The sequence below is a fragment of the Filicampus tigris genome, chromosome 6 (assembly GCF_054856515.1).
Source record: "Filicampus tigris isolate MCC_2025a chromosome 6, RoL_Ftig_1.0, whole genome shotgun sequence".
In the NCBI taxonomy this organism is placed as follows: domain Eukaryota; kingdom Metazoa; phylum Chordata; class Actinopteri; order Syngnathiformes; family Syngnathidae; genus Filicampus; species Filicampus tigris.
Genome location: NC_141222.1, coordinates 25057912 through 25080238, shown reverse-complemented (window position 1 = coordinate 25080238; position 22327 = coordinate 25057912). Strand labels below are relative to the sequence as shown.

Sequence of the window (22327 nt, the reverse complement as noted above, 5' to 3'; positions counted from 1 at the left end):
ATTCAATCCTAGGAATTTGTTTATATTTTTTTCAAAAAAAAAATCCTTGTAAAAAGTGAAAAAAAAAAAGAGGGTCTGAATATGTCTGGCAGTGAATGAGTTAAGAACATTTCTGGAAAATGGAAAAGCTTCACCACTGAATTGCCAATCTTTTGGCACCGTACACTGTACTTAAAATGTTTTGTTCCCAGTCCCTTTCTAAAAATAAACAATTCAACAGACGGCAGTACCCGACGAAAACGTACTGAAAAGTGGGACAATTGAGAACGCCGCACAAAAATGTTGACTGCGCCAAACCGAAGCGGTCCAAACACCTTTTTAGTGGAGCTATGTATTTTTACTCACGCCCTCGTACAGCACTTTGACTGTGTACTCGCAAGCGGAAACGCAAACACATTACCTCTGCGCTCGCACAGTTTTCCAGTAAACGGATGCATCAGGAGTCGCATTTGGCAACGTTGCCCGACCCTGTCTAAAGCTGACAAAAGAGCTGTGATGTATTTACAGCCACTTGCGCCCCGAGGAAGGAAAGCACATTTCACATCTCAGTTGTTTGCTGTTGCGCCTTCTCAAGCGACCGTGTTCGGAGGTGATATGGATCGCTTTAGAAGGCTACCTTTTACATTTGCTTTCTAGCTTTCTTATCCCATCAAATTCACTGAAAGACGCATGACTCGGAGACGGACGTGTAGAGGGAGATGGCGCACTTTTAATTTAATTCGTTTTTTTCGATGTTTAAAGCAACGCTGTGTCATGTCGGTTTTTGTTGATTATGGCGGCGCCATGTGGACAAAAGCCGTAGTGTTTTGACAAAAGTCAACCACATTTCCCATGCGCGCCAGGCCAGCGCGTAGTGTCGGGAAAGCCTGCGAGTTGGACTGAATCGCATTTCTATTTCCAGTGGCTGTGTGGAAGATGAATAGCGATGAGGTAATGAATCTAATTTTGTCCAAACAATACTTTTGGTTTTTCTGTTTGTTTTGGGGCTTCTAGCATGACACCAGTAATAGCGCGGGACGTTCGAATCGACTTCCGTCCTTATAACGAAAGGAGGAAATGAGTATGCCGTAAAGCAATTCGGGACATTTGTATTTTTTTTTTTTTTTTTTTGTGTGCCAGGGTTGCTCCCATCCTCCTCAAAGTTGCTTAGTGCCAGTAAAAAAAAAAACGATACAGACCCCCCCCCAGGGCATGACAAAAGTCCCATTCAACCACTTGTAAGTCAATGTTTCATCAAAAGAGTTGTGAAAAAAATGCATTAAGCTCGAATTCTTGCCCAGTGCGGCTTTAATCAGCGCAAGTCAAGTGTAGTAAAAAGACTCTCTCTCTCGCTCGCTCTCTCTCTCTTTGTCACACAAACACACGCACGCACACCCTTTTTTTTCACTCATAAACACGCAAGACGCCGCAGATTTTAATGTTACGAGAGGACCTCATTTCTTTTTTGATGTTAAACATGGAGTAAAGTCTCTCTCTCTCTCTCTCTCTCTCTCTCTCTCTCTCTCTCTCTCTCTCTCTCTCTCTCTCTCTCTCTCTCTCTCTCTCTCTCTCTCTCTCTCTCTCTCTCTCTCTCTCTCTCTCTCTCTCTCTCTCTCTCTCTCTCTCTCTCTCTCTCTCTCTCTCTCTCTCTCTCTCTCTCTCTCTCTCTCGCACACACCCTTGCACATAATAGCTCTGCTCAGGCTCACTAGCTGTCGTCCCTTATGAGGAAAACAGGAGAAGAAATAGAGAGAATACAAACTGCCAAATTGAACCGCATTTGTTGTTTCTCTGCATCTGTTTAGCTCTCGACTGTCTATAATTCATCCCGTGGCCTCTGGAAATAGCAACAAACGCAAAAAGAAAACAAGCCAACGCCAAGTGTGTGTGTGTGTGTGTGTGTGTGTGTGTGTAATTTGAACTGGTCAAAAAGCGATCAAAAAATGATCAGTCGGTATAAATCACTTTGATGTCGCCGATGATTTGTTGTTTGTCGTTGAAGTGAATGAAGGTGAATAGTTTGGTCCTTTTCATGTCACGTGTTAAGAAACACGATCAAAGCTAGGAACGCGGTCCGGGTCGTCGAAAAATCTCTTCGAGGGAAACGCCACATGCCTGAAATGAGGGCACTTTAAATGAAGACAAGTCATTGCCTCATACGCTCTAGAAGTGAGCTGCGCCTTATTGAATCGAATCATAATCCCGCTGAACTGAATGGAATCAGATTGTTCCACTTGAAAATGTGCCATCCTTGAATTGTATCGCACCCGTGTGTCGAGATACGCATCAAATCGTATTTGCTTCGAGAGATGCGCACCTCGAATTTACATATTCGTATATAATACACACACACACAGCCAGTAGAATCAATCACTGGCATCACTGTTTTTCTCACGTATTTCATCACCATCACATTTTCCTTTTCAACTTCTTGTTTTTTGTTTTTGCGAAAGTGAAAAAAAAGCGTACTTTATTTTGTTTTACTGTAGGCGCCCTATTTTTTGTAGTAGCACAAGTGCACTCGGCGTAAAAACGTCCGTAACTTCATTTCCGTGCGAGCGCAAGTCTAGTCGGACGCGTTCGGGGCAGCGTTACGGCTGTCTGGGCGTGCCGGCGCACGAAGCAGCCTCACCCCCGTCGCATCTGCTAATTTGTTGACAGAATATTGTCCGCGCTCGACGTAAAAAACACGCACATCGTCATTTTTGTGCCAGGGTAATTGTCAAGGTCAGATCGTTTCTGAATTTGGTGGACGGCCTACGCCTCACTGGGTGTTACTTTCGCAGCCCCCGGCGCGTCTGATTGTAATCATTGTAATCATTATCATCCTTAAAAAATATTTTAACAGCACCCCGTCACTGTTTTCAGGTCACACGGGACGCACGATCGCGAGATGGAAGGCGGTGTCCGATTGCTCACGTCCGACGACATCATCCCACCGGGGAGATATTCCGAAAGGCTTTCCGAACTCCGAGTCTAATTTCTGTTCCTGCACGTCAAGTACTGCGTACTCGGGCGTGCCTTCTTCACCATCATGATTTTGATGCAATCCAATTCTACCGGCGCAAAGTCTAGCAAAATACCAAAAGAAAGAAAAGTCGATCTCAGTTTGACTTTGGGCTAGACTCGCGCCCGAAATGAAAATAGGGCCTTAGGACTTTTGGAACAAATGACACTTTATTGTGGCAGCGCTTTGTCATTGGCCAATGTCAGCCATCTCTTCGGGGCCTCCTTCTGACGGGGGCGTGCGAGACAATTGGCTTGTTTGCCTGCCCTCTTGCGGCATCTCTGACCACACGTTGTTAATGAAAAGTACAGCGGCCATAAATCGACCAGATAATGGGAGCTGGCAGCTATTTTAATAACAACGAAGAGGTAATACAAGGCGGATAGTTTACAAATATCCAAGCCAAGGCTCGGTTGTAGTGTACTATTTACCCTGCGAGAAACTCTCATTAGCATAAATTGCACAAACAATCCCTAATCCCCCCCCCCCCCCTCCCCTTTAGCATGTGCGCGCGTGTGCGCGCTTATAGGCACTTGTGTGCGGCTTTTTTAGAATAGCCGAGGCATCCAGGTTTGCAGATGCATACAATAGGACAGAACACACATCCTGAATTATTAATGTCAATGAAAACAACTCCATTTTTTTTTTTTTTTTTTTTCTGCGTCGGTAATTCTCTCGCTTCTCTCGCCGGCAGCCATCTGGCACCTGCACTGCTCTCCCATGACTGCAGCACTCAACTGTTGCCCAGTTTACAATACAGCATACGTGCAGCGATTTAGGTGCGCCGAGGTTATGCGCTCACACACGCGCAGATGGACGGACAGATGCGGACGCTCACACGCACACACGCACGCACACACGCATGTACTCGGACGCGCACCGTTTGCAAAGACCTTCCATCTTTTTCCACTGGTTCTCATCTGGTCTCCCAATCTCCCCAGTTGAAAAGAAAACAACTATGGTATCTGTGTCATTTCCCCATTTTTTTTTCCCCCCTCCCCGTACTGCTGCAGTGCCCTCTTTTCCTGCTCCTACTCTCTGTAAATGGGCCGAGAGAGGAGAGGAAAGTGGAAAGCACGAGACTGAGCAAAGATGGAAAATGAGAGGGAGCGTTTACGGCCAAATAAAGAGCAGGCCTTAATAATTTAATCTGCCCCGAAGCAGCAAACCAATCACAGACAGCCCGCCGCTCCCGTGGAAAGGAGAAAGCGATAGGGCTTGTCAGCGACAGCCCCTCCATCCGTGCGACGATGAATTATTTGAGGTCAAACGCTCCAACCACAGACTCTGAAATGTTCCCAATTAAATGTCAAAACCAGAGAGAGGGAATCACACATTCGAGGCGGAATTAACATTGTGCAGTTTTGAAAAGTTAAGCGTCCATATTCTACTACTGTGGATACTACAAAGTCAACCTCAATCTGCTGCTGCGTGGACACATATCCTTTCAAACGTCTTTCGCGACAACAAAAATGTTAAGAAAATTAATTTGGTCAAGGCTCAAAGTGAAAATTCTTACTCACTCATCCGGACGTGTAGAAATAGAGGGAAAATGTTCATGCTTGCATGAGTTTTTAATGCTTTCAGATGGATGTTATTTGGTAGATTAGCATCCGCCCGGTAAAAGTTATTTTGTGTATTGTCGCTGTCCTGTGAAAAACACTTATGTCCAATTTTGTGAAGAAAAATATATATATTTTCACGTTAATGTGATGTTTGTAACGCGGAAACACCATTCCCGTAAAAATAAGAAAATTAAAAAATGGTCTTTGGGGTCGTGTTGTGCCAATATGGGCGTTTCAGTGCATGAAATGGCACGCCCCCGAGTCATCTGATAATTTGGTAACAGAAAGTAGTCCGCACTCGTAAAAATGTAAAAAAAAAAAAAAATTCGTGCCAGGACCATGGATGAATTTGGTAGGTTCACTATGCCTCACTGGGCGTTTCTGCCTCGCCCCCCAGCGCGTCTGCAAATTTGGTTACAAAAAATAGACTAAAATTTAGACTTCTCAGGCCCTATTTTTGTTCCTGGCGCAAGACTAGCGCAAAGCGCAGTCTAACTGTGGAGTTTTCTTTCTTTTGGTTTTTTTTTTTTTTTTTTTGGTACTGGGTGTCACCGGGCGTTTGCACCTTTCTGCGTTGTTGCGAGATGGAAGTAGACCATTACCATGCGGTGTCCCTCGTTTGCATCAAAATCAGGGCGGCTGAAGAGCAAACTGACATTGCAGAAGCAAAAAAAAAAAAACAACCAACTTGTGGACTGTACCCGGGCCATCAGCTTGGAAGTGCAAACTCTGGGCCGCAGCTTCGCCGAATTGCCTTCAAGCCGCACTGGAAGGCACAACTAAGGCTGTACATCCGTTATACATTTTCATATTCGGGCCCTTTCTCGAAGTAGACACCCTCTCTATCCCAACAAAATGCCCCTTCAACATGCGCACGATTCTATGATTGATCCGCCGATCAACGTCCACCGAATACATTTACAAACAAGCTCAAAAATGAGTGAGAAAGTCATGAGCGGTTTCTTTTACTGCGCTTATAATAAAAACGAATCATTGGGCTCAGGAAGCTATCATGACGTGGGTGTAAAATGGACAATCTGGCCTCCAATCGCCAAAAGGCAGTTTGTGGCTAAGTGCGGGATAAAAGAAACCGGCAGATAAAACATGTTGAGACTACCAATGAGCACATTGTTAGCGTTTAGCCAGAGAGAGTGACTCAGCATTAATCAGCACCGTGTGGGATAATTACTGGAGGGTGGGGGGGGGGGGGGGTCATTCCAAGGACATCATCTCACTACTCAGGGAGCCTCTAGCTTTCGCTGGCACAGTCAAAGAATGAATTCAATCAACAGAAGTGATAGTTGACGGAATGCGCTTGCTCTGTTTTATACGGTATTCCTCACAAAGCCAGCCAGACATGCGTGAATCACATTATCCAGAAATAAATAAAAACGTGTTAGATGTAACCCCCCCCCCATACGACTCCGCCCCACCTCCCCGTACATCGGTGAGAAGAGCCACTTTACTGTCGCCGATGAGATTGTGATAAAAGCAGTCTAGACGCACCACACCAGTTAAATGGCATTAAAAATGCTGTGCTCATCCGTCATCATGCTTTTTACAGTACCCCTTGAAAGGTTCTATATATAGCCGTCACGCACACGCGCCACACTTGTCTGACGGGGAATTCATCTACCCGTCCACCCGTCGCGGCCGTCTTATCATCTGCTCATCGGCTATTTGTCACGCTTTTCTCGAGTTTGTTGGTTTGTGTTTTGATTGTGTTAATGACCCCGTTTTATTGCGAGCTCCGCGTGCACAAATTGATTCGCCCACGAGGCGCGTAAAATTGAGGTTGAAGTTGAGACCAGTAGAGCCCTTTTAAGTGGAAATGTTTATGTTGAGTCATAAAAACACGACTAGATATTCTCAAGTACCTTGAAAAGCACGGGGATTTTCTCACTGTCAATTTATAGAGTGAAGGCACTTTTCTTCTAGTGCACTGAGACTTGTTTCAGTGAGGTGCGCTCGGAGCTCATTGATTTTTTTTTTCCCCCCCCCCGCTATGTTAAAAAGATTTTTATTGACGTGGCATTTTCACACCCTGCATAAAAGGTTACAGGCATCAGAGGAGAGAGCCAGAAAGGGATCCAAAAGGGACACAAGGAACTCTAGTCAGCAAAGAAGTGACCTTGAAAACCCTTCGTGTACAATAAAAGAGGACTATTCCAACATGGTATAAAGGAGGGGAAGACAAATACACCTGATGGAAAAGAGTACAAGCTGGAACTGCACACAGACAGAAAGCGAAGAGATGAATATAAGATGGAGGAGGCCAACCTTTTTCACCGACGATAAGCACCTCATCGCCCTGTCATTTCGACATAATGATTCATAAAGCTTTAGAGGCAACGCCTTTCTGCTAACACAGCACTAAATCGTTGTGCTCCCCCCCCCACCCCATTCCTCCTTCTTTTCTCATAGAAAAACATGCTTTCATTTCCTGATATTTATCCCTGATTCTTCATCTCTATTCTTCCTCAAATCACATCTTTTCAATTCCGGATTTTTTTTGCCAATCTTATAGTCACAGAATATCATAATGTATAGTATTTAGTCCCACATAGTTGGTCATAGCTAGCTGTGTTTTGTCATAGCTCGCTAGCTAGTTTCTGAATGTGTCAAGCAAAAAATTGGTTGGCAAGATTCTCACTTTAAAGTCAGAATTCTGACTTTAAAGTGAGAATGCTGACTTTATTCTCAGAATTCTGACTTTACTTTACTGAATTCTGACAATAACGTCAGAATTCTCACTTTTCAGAATTCCCACTTTAAAGTCATAATTCTGAGAATAAAGTCATAATTCTGAAATAAAAGTGAGACTCTGACCAACAATTTTTTCCCCCACTGGCCCTAATCCTCTTCCGTAGATTAATATTGTGTTATTACGCATTCTTAAATATTCTCGTGATGTCTCTTGGCTCCATCATCATCATCATCATCATCATCATCATCTTCATCATCATCCCATCACACAGCGGTTGCTGGCAGCTAAAAAGCTGTCTTAGTTAAACAGTTGTAAACAATTCAATCCACTCACACGATACTCCCAGCCGGTAAATGGATGTGCATTTGAGTAATTCAATTCAGATCTGAGAAATGCACCATGACGATAACTCCAACACGACGCTCGAAACGTAACACATCCGTTCCAATGCGACCGTTTACGCAAAACTCTTCATTCATAACACACCGTAGGCCACCTACTGTTGAGTGCATGCCATTGCTCCCTGCGTGAATGCCGCACATCACAGTCTCGCCACACTCTCACTCGAGACACATTTCGACTCACATTTGTGCCGGCAGATCCATTTTTTTTTTTGGTCAGTCTGTGTGAACACGACAGGAAGTACGAGCGGAAGAGAAGCAGCAGCGTGCGGTGTGCAAACGGCCCTGTTGCTTCATCGCCTAGCTCGCCCTTAAGCCGTGAGCTTTTGCCTTTGGAGGCTCTGCCCGAAGCAAAGAGATGAACGAAGAGGGCCGGACGTTTTGAAACTGAAGAGGGAGGCAGAAAGCGCAGGTTCAAAGTCACACTGGAGGCGAGAGTTTCCGTCCGCCTGTGCGTGTGTGCGCGCGGACATGACAAGGTCAATCGCGACGAAGCTTCTCGTCCTGGTCATCCTCATCATCATCCTCTGCCTCTCAGATTTTTTCACTCTACACAGAGGTGAGGTGTTATTCAATGTGTGCTCGTGCCTTTTAAAGACGGCCTTCCACGGGAAGTGCTTCTAAGTTTGTCACGTTGTTCTGACGTTTGAGCATTTCACTCACAATCGTACTCTGCGGAGCCATCCAGTAGTGCAGCCTTGTTGTTCATTTGTTTTGCTCAAATTTTTACAGTTTGGAATCATTTTTTTTTTTTGCTCTTCCTGGCCACCATGCATCATACATACCGACTCCTGGGTTGGTCATGTAACATCCTTGAAGCTATTTTGAGGAAAATGTCAAAATGTTTGTATAACTTCTCGGAAAAATCTAGAGCATTCTAATCAACTATTTGGAACATTGGATACATATGTATTGAGAAAGGGCATCAAAACCACTAAACCTGAAAAATGTACTTTGATTCCAAATGTGGCCTTGGATAGGATTTTTGTGTAAATGTTAATGCACGGGACGGCGCCGACTTTGGTCGTTGCGTCTTCGTGCCTGAGTTCCACTCCACCACTACGTTGGTAGTCGATGATTTCCGCCCCGTGTAACTTTTGAAAACACAATTTCCTCTCTTGGCTCTGAGCCACATGCCCGCACTCAGTGCTTCCCTCACGTCTTCTTTTTCATGTCAGACACGTTTTATTTCTAATTATACCCTTCTCCGAGTTCACTTGAGAGTTTTTTTTTTTTTTTTTCCTTTTTCCTCCACTTCTTTCATATTCAAATTACGGCTCTAATATTTATATTGTCCACTCTCCTTTCAGTGTCAAAAGTCAACCTGGTCTGTTTGCCGTGTGGACGGGACAAGCGGGCGAGGAAGAGGGAGAACTGGCGGAGTGCAGATGCCGAGGTGAGAAGAAAGACGTCATGTGAGCCTCCTGCCATCCCGGGAGCTGAGCAATGGCGTGAGACGTGTGACAAGAGAGAAGCTGACAGCAGCCCTTCGTCAGACGATGCGAGGAGTGAAGACCCGCACACAAATTGGTACATGTGTGAAACACAAGGGAGTGTGGCAGAATTGCATAGTAACAACTCCTCTTCAGGTACCAGTGAAGATGTTTATAGTCTTTAAATCGAAAGTCAACCCGAGCATAATTTTTTCAAGAAAATGTTCACAGCAGGCCCACTAGTTGAAACACAGCATTCTGATTCATTTTGCGTTTGTGGAATATAAATTAAGTAGCAACATGCACTTGTTTTTAGCCATCTCTGGGGGCGGCCATTTTGTCTTCTGTCGACTGAAAATGACATCACAACTGCTTACAACGACCAATCACAGCTGACCCGTTCTCTGAATCTGAGCCGTGATTGGTCGTTGTGAGCAGTTGTGATGTCATTTTCAGTCGACAGAAGACAAAATGGCCGCCCCCAGAGATGGCTAAAAACGAGTGAATTAACACATATTCCACAAACGCAATATTTATCGGAATGCCCTGTTTCAACTAGTGGGCTTGCATAGGACATATTCTTGAAAAAAAATATGTTTGCGTTGACTTCAAACATATTTTTGGTTTATACATTTTGTTTTATGCAGGCCCACTAGTTGAAACAAGGCATTCTGATGAATATTGCGTTTGTGGATTAAGAGTTAATGTGTCGACAGAAGTGACAAAATGGCCACCCCCTGAGATGGCTAAAAACAAGTGGATTAACTCAACACAATAACACAATATTAATCAGAATGCTTTGTTTCAACTAGTGCTCCTGTTGGGAGCATATCCTTGAAAAACATATGTTTGGGTTGACTTCCTCCTTAAACAAATGTTATTAACCACCACAGTGATCCGAACATACAATACAACTGACGGTCAAAAATTTAGGAATGCTAAAAAAAAGGGTTACCTTTGTCATTTAAAATGCTGCTAGCCGGTCTAAATTCCATTTTTTTTTTTTTTCCCCATCCGAAAATCATTTGATACGTTTCCATTTCCAGCCGCAAAGGTTCACATGGAGGTGTCGGCGAAGCTTCAAGTGGGAGATGCTCACTTCCTGAAGCTCACCTTATATGGCCACAGCAATTCCAGCTCCCTCCACCTTCAGCCACCCGAGCAGGAGGCGGAAGACGCAGCTCACAGGGGGGCATCTTGTTGCTGCGTGCTGGGCCCACCCACTTCAGAGACGTCCAATCACATCGTTTGTCTCTTGAGCCTGTCAAATGACACCATTTCCTCCGCCGCAGAAAGCAAGAAGTCGCTCAAGACACAAGAAGGTTGGTGTGGGAATTGATGACTAACGTGTGCCGTCATTGGATGCTGTGCAACCTTGTTGTAAGAGTGCTCGGTTTTGATTGAAAGTCACAGACAAGTTAGCCGATTGCACCCATCGGTGCATTTTTTCGATACAGCTCGTGTACTGGTTCTTACTCGATTGCGCAAAGGTTCCCCATGTTGAGTCTGTCGGTAAATCCTTGACATTGAGTGTTGTGGCTTTGTCGTCTCCGTTCCAGACGAGTGGGGTGCCGTGTTCACGATCCTCTGGCTGGTTCTCTTGTGTGTGGGATTGCTGACTTTGACCTCAGCTTTCCTCAGACAAATGAAGCGGAGTGGACGCTGTTGCAGTAAGACACACACACACACACACACACACACACATACACACACAATCATAGATTCACTTCATTGTACGTAGCGCATTCAAAGTGGCGTATTTACGAGAATTTACCTGCACATGTCTTCTGTCCATCAGATCTTGGTTATGGTTTCCCTGGGCAGCAGTTGAAAGGTGAAAATTTTTTTTTTTTTAAATAATAATTAAAAAAATATATATATATATATTATATATATATATATATATATATATATATATAAGGGATACAGATATTTGGCTTTTTGACGAATATCGGCATCAACCTTTTTTAAAACTCTGCTGGCCGATAGTAAATCAATTCAAAACTGTGGAAATCAAAACAAATATACGAGAAAGTTTAAATTTCTGTCATTTTGAAATGTTCATTTATTGTAGAAAACTACATGGAGCTATTGTTTAAGTTTTCCTTTATCCTTTTTAAGACATGCTGACAACCCCTCCCTGAACTTTTTGTTAGAATTTTATAACGTATACGCCGATGTATACTGTCAAAAATTTCTTGTAATCATTTTTGGGTTTTTTTTAAAATCAGCATTATGCAAACCTGAAACAATAAACATGCTTAAAGACGTTACAACAAAGTTAAGAGTCAATTTTCTTCAGATTTTGATGCCAATATTTTCCTTTTCACTGAAAATTAATATCGGCTCCAAATATCAATTATCGGCCTCCTTGACTTCTAATAATCGGTATCGTATCGGCCCTGAAAAAAGCATATCGGTCTACCTCTAATATATATATATATTTCTTTTAAAGTTTTTTCCTCCATGTCACACTTTATCATTTGAGATGAGATCAAATTTGTTGTTCCTCTTGATTAGATGGAAGCAAGGACACCAAGATCAGCATTCTCAAAGGTAACTTGTGACGTATTTTAAAATTCATACGCGTGCATTTAATGTGACATGACTTTAATTACTTCAAATGCTTTAAGGGAGAAACCGTCATAGTAATGAGCCTCGTCCCACATGGTCAGGTCAGTAAGAAAAGAACATATTAAGGAGGAAAATCAAATCAACCCAAACATTTTTTTACAAGAATATGTTCAATGCAGGCCCATCAGTTGAAACACGGCATTCTGATTAATATTGCGTTTGTGGAATATGAGTTAAGCAGCAAAAGCCACCTGTTTTTGGCCATCTCAGGGGGCGGCCATTTTGTCACTTCTGTCGGCTGAAAATGACAACACAACTGCTCAGGGCTCAGATGACAACCAATCGTGGCTCAGCATCAGAAAACAGTAGAGCTGTGATTGGTCGTTACCTGAACCACGGGCAACTGTGATGTCATTTTCAGTCGACACAAGTGACAAAATGGCCGCCCCCCCCCCCCCCCCCGAGACGGCTAAAAACAGGTGGATTAACGTAATACCCAAATGCAATATTTATCAGAATGCCTTGTTTCACCTAGTGGGCTTGCATAGAACATATTCTTGAAAAAAATATGTTTAGGTTAACTTCCATATTAATAGCTTGCTTTTTAAAAAAAAAAATTCTGCTGTAACTGATTTTCTTTTTTCATGACAGGATTATCATCAATTGAAGAGGTCGAAGTAGTTGGTAGGAAATCATAACGCCCAAACACACTTCAGCACAGACAATAACCACCGTCATAAAAATGAATTTGGATGGATGAAGCTTACCATTGACGATGCTCACGCCTTCATTTTTCAGATGATGCAGAAACTGTACTGGATGGACATGTGGACCACTGCTATGTGACTGGTAAACTAACATGTTCAAATCATGATTATGACGCGAAGACGAAACATTTCTCAAAAAGAGTGGCGGTCACACTTTATCATCCGGGTCTTCATTTCAAGATAATCGAAGTGTACGTCTTAACAGAAAGGTACATACAACTGTGTATGGTAAAAAAAAAAAAGTATCAAGATGACAAAGATGCTACCATTATTTAATGCTTTCATATTAATTTTAAAAATGTAACGTAAAACGTTCATTTGCAGTCAGTTTATAAAATATACAGTGTAGAAGGTTCCTGAGCAGGGTTATAATCGTTCTTTTCATGATAGTTGGTTTTTATTTCGTTTTGACATTGGTTTTTAAAATTCAGTTCGTTTTAATCGGGATTCGGGGACAGGTTTGTTAAGTTTTTATTTTTTCGAAAATGCTTCGTTTCAATATTGCTTTTGTATGGCAAATTTGTCGAGTGCACGAAGAAAAAAAGTCACTAAATATTGTGCGATAAAGTAAAGCCAACGAAACAACTTTTTTTTTTTACGGACGTAGAGCAATACCGAAATAAGAAATGAAATGATCCGCAAAAGCTGCTATTAATTGACAAAGACAAATGACATTTTTGCTATGATGACAGTGAGTTTTACTTTGCTTTATAAACGTAAGCTGTAGTTTCAGGTAGTTGTTTCTTTACGTATCACTGACCGTATGCATCTCACATTACTTTAACGATATTTCTCTTACAGCTAATCTTCATCACCGTCCAACAGTGATTTTCCTTCACAGAGGAGCTGAGCTGCTGACAGACAGAACACAACTTTAGTTTCACCGAAAAAAAAAAAAAAATGACATCATCATCATCATCTGTCCATGGCTTAATTAAATGTGGAAAAATGGTCTGGGTGTTCAAATGTTCTGAAGTTTCCACACAACAAAGCACCTGAGATCTCATCAGAGCATTTATTTATTTCATAGCTATACATGCCATTTGCTTTGGATGCTAGTAGGGTGACTGTTGGGGGGGGGGGGGGAATACATTTCCTTCAAGGTGATATCGATTGGAGGTGTTAGATGTCATCTAATATAACAAACAGAAAAATACAGTAATCATGAATAATGGCATTTTAAGAGGAAAACAATCCTCTTGTGCCAGTCAAGGCAATTGAGTGCAAGTGTGCTTATTATATGTATTTATTTTTTATTTTTATTAATGTAAACAGACACCAACCCATTTTGGTTATGCTGAGTTTTCGGGTGATGATCTTTGTATTAAGCACGTGGCTCGAAGCCTCCACGAGAAAAACAAACGACAACGGGGTCAGCCACGCACAGAGGCTGCCTGCGGACCATTTAACACGTCAATGTTAACTTTGTATTATACACATAAATAAACAGCTTCGGACAATGTCGATAGAAGCTCATGTGGATTTTTTTTTTTTTGGAACCCTTTTCTGTACAATAGTTTTGAGTGAGTGTGTGTGTGTGTGTGTGTGTGTGTGTGTTAGTGCTGCGCGTGCGCTGCCGGCTCCGCGCATGTGGCGCAGCGTCGGCTCTCAATGTGGGAGATCTGCAGGACAGGCAGCAGAAGTTGAAAGGCATTCTGGATGTAGTTGGTACTGTTGGAGCCCTGAGGACGGCAGAGGCGGGAACTTAACACCATTGTCGTGCCATGTGAATTTTGGATGATATTACAGACAAAAGATCAATGGTAGACTATCATAGTTGTAGAAATGGAAAGTTCACTCCAACGTGTCCTCACGAGCGTGCATGACCGCAGTAAGCAAGACTAGCACTTGTCACTTGTTGTTTATAATTGACAGTTGTGAACTTTTTTTTTTTTTTTTTTTTTTTTTTTAAACTTGCGTGACATTTAAGAACAAATCATTTGATGCGTGAGGCACTTTAATAGTTTTAATATCAACACTGGTATATTTCAACTTAAATGAGAGTGTAAAAGGTTGAGGTTTTAGGATATAGACAGTTTTGCACTGGAATTTATGTTCAAGTTTTTTTCCTATGGGAAGAACTGAAAAAGATAATATGGATACGGTTACATTTATATATACGATAAAAAACAACAACAACAACACTCATGTATATGTACAGTATACATGCAACAATGTTTCTTAAACTATGTACTTCTTCTTCTCACCTCTAGCAGCACGTTGTCGACCAGCGGACTGAGCTCCTCGGCTTTCCTCTGACACTGACAACGACGACAGTGTGTGTGAATTCGCACAGAATTTCTTATCTCCTTTGTGTATATGTATTTCAAAGCGTACACGCACTGGCTCATACTTACCCCAACGAGGAGCAGCGTATCGGAGAACTTTCTGGCCAAACACTCCACCTCCTGACACATGGCGCATGTCAACCTGCCAGGAAAAAAGTGGAGGCCTCACTGCAGTCAGTTCACGGAATTTTATTTAGTTTTTAGAGCAGAGTTGTTCGATTTATTAATTTTTATTTTCGCTATCATTTTAGTTACTTTCAGTTAGTTTGATAACCATAAGTTGTCGTTTCAGTTTTTCCTTTTTCAAAGGCATTTTCGTTTTGATCTCATCTCGTCAATGAAAACGCTTTGTCAATTTTTATTAGAGTTACTTTGTTAGTTTTCATTAGCGATGCTAACGCACACCTGGTGAGGACATGCGCCTGATCCCTCGCCGGTTTCTCCTGCTCTTGCTCTTGGCCGTGGAGGATCAGTTCTGCCACCTTGTGGAGCTGCTCAATACTGCGGGCTGTCACTTCCGCCAGACTGCCCACCGACGACATGTAGACGGCCTGCAGAGCAAACACGGGATGCGGACACGGACGAAATGTGATCACAAGTATTGATCATTCCATTTCTGGCCCACCACAGCGACGACACTTCACCTCCACAGATGTCAGCCCGTCCTCTTTCTTCATCTTCGGCTCCTCCTCCTCTTCCTCACGCTTCTCCTCCTGCGCCGCTCCGTCTCCCGCCTCCTCCTCCTTCTCTCCCTTCTCTCCCCCAGGCTGCTCCTGCGTCTCCCTGCCAACTATCTCCGTAGCGACAGGCCGCTCCACCTTGCTCACCCACTCGTGAGCGCTCAACCGAGCCTGGAGATGCGCAATTACGAGCTGTCAGCTCTGCATCTCGATGTATTCTAATCGCGTGCATTAGCACGATTAGATGCTAATATGCGAAATACCAGACAGCCGATCTCATTTGGATACAATTTGTCATCGTATCTACAGTGACACGTTGCAGCTTCTGATTAAAATGTATTTGCTGCCGTGGTGACGTAACGATGCAAATTGATTGACAGATGATTGATTTTGCCTGTACGGTACTTTAGATAAGCCACTGTGCTGTAAATGAGGGCGAGTAAAATGTGGAGTTTTCTTGTCCTTGTAAGATTGCTCAAGTCTTTTCTTGCTTGCTTACTGCTGGTTTTCTGTCAACACAATATTTCAATATTTCTCTCAAATGTTCTGCAGTTTTTATCCTTAAAACAACAGGCATTTGCATTATGGGATATTTTACCAAACGACCAATCACGGCTCACCTGTGTTCTGAAGCTGAGCCGTGAGTTGTCGTTACCTGCGGTTGTGACGTCATTTTCAGTCGACAGAAGAGACAAAATGGCCGCCCCCAGAGATGGCTAAAAACGGGTGGATTATAACTCTTATTCCACAAACGCAATATTTATCAGAATGCCTTGTTTCAACTAGTGGGCTTGCATAGAACATATTCTTGGAAAAAATGTTTGGGTTGACTTCCGCTCCAATCTTGTTAAATAATTGGTTAATTGATTCATTATAAATAATAAGATTAAAAATATTGGTAAAACAAACAAATGAAACTCTCTATACAAATGACCTGATCCGTGTGTCCATTTAAAAAATGCATCCTTTTCTGTAGATACTGCAAAGGTGCCATTTCGTCTGTGGCCCAAAATACAAACAGCTGCGTTGTGTACATCTCGTACCTTATTGAGTTTGTCCGGTGTAGCAGCGATATGAAGCTCAAACAGCAACTCTGTCAGCACACTCATAAACTCTTCATCAGTTTCTGCAAAATTAAAAACACATAGACAGCGACACTTGAATCATTTTGAGCGAAAAACAGTATATCTACGATATTTTTTAAAAAGCCGCCATTGTAAAAAAAACAAAAAAACAAACGAGGTCGCCGTGTAATGTCACGCGTGATTTCCGCTAATCTTGTGAGACTTCAGCAAAACTCCCGAGATGCATCGCTCAGCAGCCATCGTAACCAGATTGAAAAGAATGGTTGTCATCAAAGCCGCTAATGTTGCCATTTGGGTCAAAAGTGTGTACTGTGTGTCGATTAAGAATGCTTTTGCAACTTTATATAAAGCGGTGCACATTCTGACTTGCAAAGGTGGGTAGAGTAAGCAAAAAAATATACGCAGGTAACCGAATTATGTTTAGAATATTACTTTGGTCAAAGAAAATGGTCCCAACTTGAGTAAAATTAAGTGTTGTAACTCCCGATTTGTTTATTTTTTTAAAAAGCGCATAAATATCAACGAGTGAACTGTTTACAATAGGAATATGCAAATTCAACTAAAATCACTTTAAAACATTTTTTTTTTTTTTTTAAATACAACATGCAATGAACTAAAGCAAATTGAGTCGCAATAAACCGTCTTATTAGTTTACAGTCACCAGTTAGTTTACAGTTACGAGCGTGGGAATTTCTTTTTCCACTTGTACGGCAATTAAAATGCTACTATCGCTTCCAAATGGCTGGTTCAGTTAGGAAAGAATTTACGACGGCGAGCGGTCAACCCTGCAATACAATATTTCCAATCGGGCAAAAATGATATTCAATTCAAATTGTCAAATTACCCTTCGCCCGCTCTTCATTCCCACTCCCCTCTTCCATTTCCCCCTCCCTCTTGATGAAGACACCCTTGATGAAAATCAGCTCCTTCTTCACCTCCTCCTGCTCTTCTTCCTCGAGGGAGGAGAGGTAGGCTTGGACCTGTGGGCGGAGCTTGGCTTTATTCCTCAAAGTTACGCGCCCCCGGCCCGCATATCTGTCATCCTTTCCCAAACTACAGCTTGACCTTGGCCTCGCTTTCGTTGGACAGGATCTCGAGAGCCTCCAGGTGGGACAAGCCCTGGTAGTCATCGAAAAGGATCCCGTAATGAGCCGTCGGCGCGCTGATGGGCTGGTTGCTCAGACGCGCGCGCTCCTTCTCCTTGGCTTCCTTCAACATCTGCAAAAACAACAGCGGAGACAAATGTGCAACACGTCCTGCCAACGAGCGTGACGGAGGCGCTTTGTGACCATACCTGACTCAGCGAGGCGGTTTTCTGCATCAGCGTCTTGGTCTTTTTGAACCCTGGATCGCTCTCGGCCAGAACGGTCATGGTCTTCTTTCCGATGAACTCCAAAGCGTCTAGACCGCCGCTGATCACAGATTTGCCCTGAGAGACCCAGCGTGACACAAAACAGTTTTTTTGTTTTTTTTGTTTTTTTAATTCCTTGGGGTGGGGGCGGGGGGTAAATATACATACAGTGGCGACTAAAAGGGGAGTTTTCAATAAAATTTTTTTTTTTTTTTTTTTAAATCCTTTTTGTCATTGTCGTTACCTCATTCGCTGCCATTGACGAATTTATTTGTCTTTTCACAGTCCAGCCGTTCAATCCCAGGAATATATATATATATATATATTTTTTTTTTTCAAATTTTTTCAAACATTAAGGTTAAAAGAGGGTCTGAAAATGAAAGTGAATGAGTTAAAACTGTCAGTATGATCTGCCAGTAGTACATGACGAAATGTTTTTTAAAAATGTATATTTTTAAGAAACTGCCACTCCCAAAGAAAAAACAACCAATCATAGAGACGGAAGGCGTGGCTGACGAGGTGTCAATCATTGCCGTGCACTCGCTGGGCACACTCACAGTGGAGCACCCCGGCGGTCTGAGAGGGAGGAGCTTTGCTGAAACTAGGACGGAATATCCACATCCGGTTAGCAAGAAAAGTTCAAACGAAGGAATGGGAGATATCCCGAGACAAAACAAGGCTGAACATAGCTGCTTCTCAGATGTGGAGGGATCACAGGGAGCTGAGTGGAGGAGGAGCCAAAACGGCGCAGAATTAGCAACATTCCTGCTCGGCGGGTAAATTGATCACCTTTGGTTGAATTGTAATTGATTGTACATTCCCAAAAAGAAAACTTCAAACTGATAACATTTAGGGCCCTATTTTTGTGCCCTGCGCAAGTCTGTGCACCTGGGTGGAGTTTTTCTTTCTTTTGGTATTTTTGTACGCGGGTAGAAATGGGCGTTTGCGCCGCTGCGGATGTGAAAACATTAGAGATAGACCGAGATGCTTTTTTCAGGGCCGATACCGATTATTAGTAGTCAAGGAGGCCGATAACCGATATTTGGAGCCGATATTCATTTCCAGTGAAAAGGAAAATATCGGCATCAAAATCGGAAGAAAAATGGACTCTTCACCTTGTTGAAACGTCGTTAAGCGTGTTTATTGAACAGGTTTGCATAATGGTGATTTTTCTTTTTAAATCATTATATATAAACAATAGCTCCATGTAGTTTTCTACAATAAATGAAAATTTCAGAAATATTAAACTCTCACATATATTTGTTTTGATTTCCACTGTTTCAAATTGATTTATTATCCGCCAGCAGAGTTTAAAAAAAAAGGCAGATATTCGTCAAAAAGCCAAAAATCGGTCTATCCCTAAAACACATACTTCAATTTACAAACCTTTTGAGTTACAAACCTGGTCATGAAACAAATCAAGTTTGTAACTTGAGGTACCACTATACAATCCTTCATGTTAAATTGAAATTGCCGGCAAAATACGGTGGGAATATTCGACAGTATTTTGAACGACTAATCAGCTGCCCGATTCCTGCAAAAACAACGCGGATTCAAACGTGAGGATGGGGATTGTCCACAAACACACGAGCACAACTTCCTCGGCAGAGGTAACAACAGGAAATGATTCAGAAGTTGTTTTTTTTCTCGAGCGGCGTGACGATGTGCGCTCACCGTGTTCTGCACAACATTGGAGAGAGCCGAGAAGACGCCCCTGTTGGAGGCGGCGGCGGCGGCGGCGCTGACAGGGGTCGAGCCTTCCCGGCCCGACAGCTGGCCGCTCCCCCCTCCCCCCTCCGGCTCCTCCTCCTCCTCCTCCGCAGTGACCTCCTCCTCCTCTTCCCTGGCCTCCTCCCCCACGGAGGTCCTGCGGAGACGCAGAGCTTCCCCCGCCTTCGCCTTGACCGACGTCAGACTGTGACCTGTGACGCGGCAAGAGAAAGACGATGAAAATCGGCACAAGGGGACAGAAGACGGACGGATGAGCTCATGTGTGAGACGTACCCACTGTGGAGGTGGCGCTGCTCAGGATGGATTTGCCCCAGGAGCCCCAACCTCCCCAGACTTGATTCCCGGAACGTGAGCTCTGCACACAACAGCACGTTTTCCTGTACATTGTCTCATCATCTGGTTCAATCACAACCACTGCGCCAATAGCACATTACAAAAGATCATCAGGTGTGCTGGAGGAAATGATCCAATTTCACTTTTTTTTTTCAGCCAAAATTATAGTTAAAGCAGCACTGGGCAAGAATTCGACCATCATCATTTTTTTTTTCACAACTCTTGTGATGAAATATTGACTTACAAGTAGTTGAATTGGACTATTGTCATGCCCTGGGGGGCGGGCTGTATGGTTTTTTACAGGCACGAAACAACTTTGAGGAGGATGGGGAGCAACCCTGGCACACCAAAAAAATACAAATGTCCTGAATTGCTTTACGCCATACTCACTTCCTCCTTTCGCTATAAGCCATAAAGCAATTCAGGATATTTGTATTTTTTTTTTTTTTTTTGTGCCAGGGTCAATCCGATCCTCCTCAAAGTTGATTAGTGCCAGTAAAAATGATACAGACCCCCCCCCCCCCCCCCCCCACCGGGGCATGACAAAACTCCTATTCAACTACTTGTGAATTTTTTTTTTATTAAGGTCGAAATCTTGCCCAGTGCTGCTTTAACTTCACAACATTTCTCAAAATGAATCTACTTCATCCATCTCTCTTGATAAATGACCAACCTCCCCATCCTGCTCGTCCTCTGTCGCGTCTGGCTCCAGGCTCACTGATTGGTCACATTCAGTCAGCTGACCCTCAGACTCCAGCTGAGTCTCAGAGGAAGTTAGGACGTCTCCGGTGTCCTCGCTCGCCACCTCGGTGGTCTGCAGGACACTCTCGGGGGTCTGGGGAGGCTGCTGAACTTGGGCGGGCGCTGCAGGTTCTTCGGGGACATCGTGGCCACAGCTGAGGTCGGGGTCAGGGGTCAGTGCAGGTGGAGGGAGACTCTCTGCGTCAGAGGGGGCAGACTGGGACATCGTGATCTGGAAGTGCAGATAATGACTGTTTTTAATATACTGATAACGATATTTCGTATGGTATCCATGTGGGCGGTGAGTCTGCTGGCCTAAATATTTTTTAAAAGCACTGGCCTACGATTACAATCTAAATTCTGCTATTTGTTCCATTAAAATGGAATCGAGTTACAGATAGACAATTTGTAAAATGCAGTATTTGATTGGTTAAAAAAAAAAACAACAGTACCACATTGCCACCTGCTGGTTATTGACTGCACATATTCATAACACTTGTGTCATCCTGTCTTGTTTACACTTCGCTGTGTGCACAAACTTTGATCAGATTTAAAAAAAAAATAGTTTTAGACCTCAACGAGTGTGCTTAAAATCAACACATATTACCGCAAAGGAGGAGGCTTGGGGGACAATGACTTTGTATGCACCTTCTCTTAAATTAGAAACCAAATCATCCATTTAAATGTAAGGCAGTAAAGTTAAAGCCTTATCCGCGTGTCAGAAGTTGTGTAAACTATTCAAATCACGAATGCAGATGCGAACTTCCAAACGACAGCAAATACGTCGCAGCGCACACGACTGCAAGCCACCTGATCGTATGATTTCCCCCAAAACGCCTTCAAAAGTGCATATCGTTTATTGAAACATGACTGTCATGTAAACTGGTGGGAGCAGCCAACTTTGCATTGTTTTGGCGTGTGAAAGTGACAGCGCAACTCACCCGTCTGGTACCAGCCGGCGGCTCCTCTTCCGCCCCGCCACGTCGGCAGGCCGGTGAGCCTCGACATCGAAGAGTAACAACAATTGTCAAGAGTGTTCGTCACGCCTTCCACAAACGACCGTCTTCCAAGTCAACACAATATCGCCGAAGAGTAACAACCCGTCAAGATGTTTCCCTGGTCCTCCACGGAACCATAGACATCAACTGTATGCATTATTATGTGAAAAAAAACCCCGGTAAAGATGCAGTTGCCGCAAAGTAAAATATGTGACTATAGTACTTTACCTGTGGCCACTAACAACTATCGTCCTACGAGTAACGCCGCCAAGATCATACTGTTCTTCACGCTTTACCAAGAGTTTAAAAGTCACTGACCGTTTAAGTTTTATCACACACGGACTAAAACAATGACTTTTGTTTTCGGGTCGGGTAATGACGACAGTGACGTGGAAGTGCAGTGCAAGGCCAGTCGATTCGTGACAAAACTCTGAATTTTGTCGGCAGTAATGGTCAGAGAAGACAACACAAACACGGCTCACAATTGCATTAAACAAAGCCCAAGAAATTTAGAATAAAAACGCACTGTGACGTGGCTCGTTGGTCTAGGGGTATGATTCTCGCTTAGGGTGCGAGAGGTCCCGGGTTCAAATCCCGGACGAGCCCACTCTTTTGATGTTGAATTGATCCCGAAAACACGTTTGAAACGTTAACTGATCCATAAGCTCTAAGAGTATCTCTCAAACT

The 22327-nt window shown here is 43.3% G+C and overlaps 1 protein-coding gene, 1 non-coding gene and 1 pseudogene across 4 annotated transcripts; 2 read left to right on the top strand and 1 right to left on the bottom strand.

Annotated features, from left to right (window-relative positions):
- Positions 1-7606: 7606 nt before the first annotated feature.
- On the top strand, positions 7607-13930 carry LOC147146398 (uncharacterized; annotated as a pseudogene). The gene is made up of 10 exons (XR_015087050.1): positions 7607-8218; positions 8970-9248; positions 10139-10414; positions 10652-10762; positions 10891-10926; positions 11613-11648; positions 11726-11767; positions 12318-12350; positions 12465-12515; positions 13235-13930. The product of XR_015087050.1 is annotated as an uncharacterized LOC147146398 (transcript).
- Positions 13844-21705, bottom strand: fam114a1 (family with sequence similarity 114 member A1). Of its 2 annotated transcripts, XM_086032539.1 has the most exons (13): positions 21584-21705; positions 20575-20874; positions 19842-19923; positions 19512-19759; positions 17781-17915; positions 17552-17704; positions 17331-17466; positions 16445-16527; positions 15366-15572; positions 15127-15272; positions 14791-14863; positions 14641-14694; positions 13844-14115 (listed from the first exon to the last, which is right to left on the bottom strand). In XM_086032539.1, exons 2-13 carry the CDS (start codon positions 20866-20868, stop codon positions 13990-13992), a joined length of 1737 nt encoding a protein of 578 aa, XP_085888665.1. In that variant the 5' UTR covers positions 20869-20874; positions 21584-21705; the 3' UTR covers positions 13844-13989. The 2 variants fall into 2 exon arrangements, with proteins under 2 accessions (XP_085888665.1, XP_085888666.1); XM_086032540.1 differs by lacking the exons at positions 13844-14115; positions 14641-14694; positions 14791-14863; positions 15127-15272; positions 15366-15572 and adding exons at positions 15667-15910; positions 16022-16117.
- A 469-nt stretch (positions 21706-22174) lies between these two features.
- trnap-agg (transfer RNA proline (anticodon AGG)) lies at positions 22175-22246 on the top strand. Its single transcript has one exon. It is a non-coding gene; the product is annotated as a tRNA-Pro (tRNA).
- Positions 22247-22327: the final 81 nt, after the last annotated feature.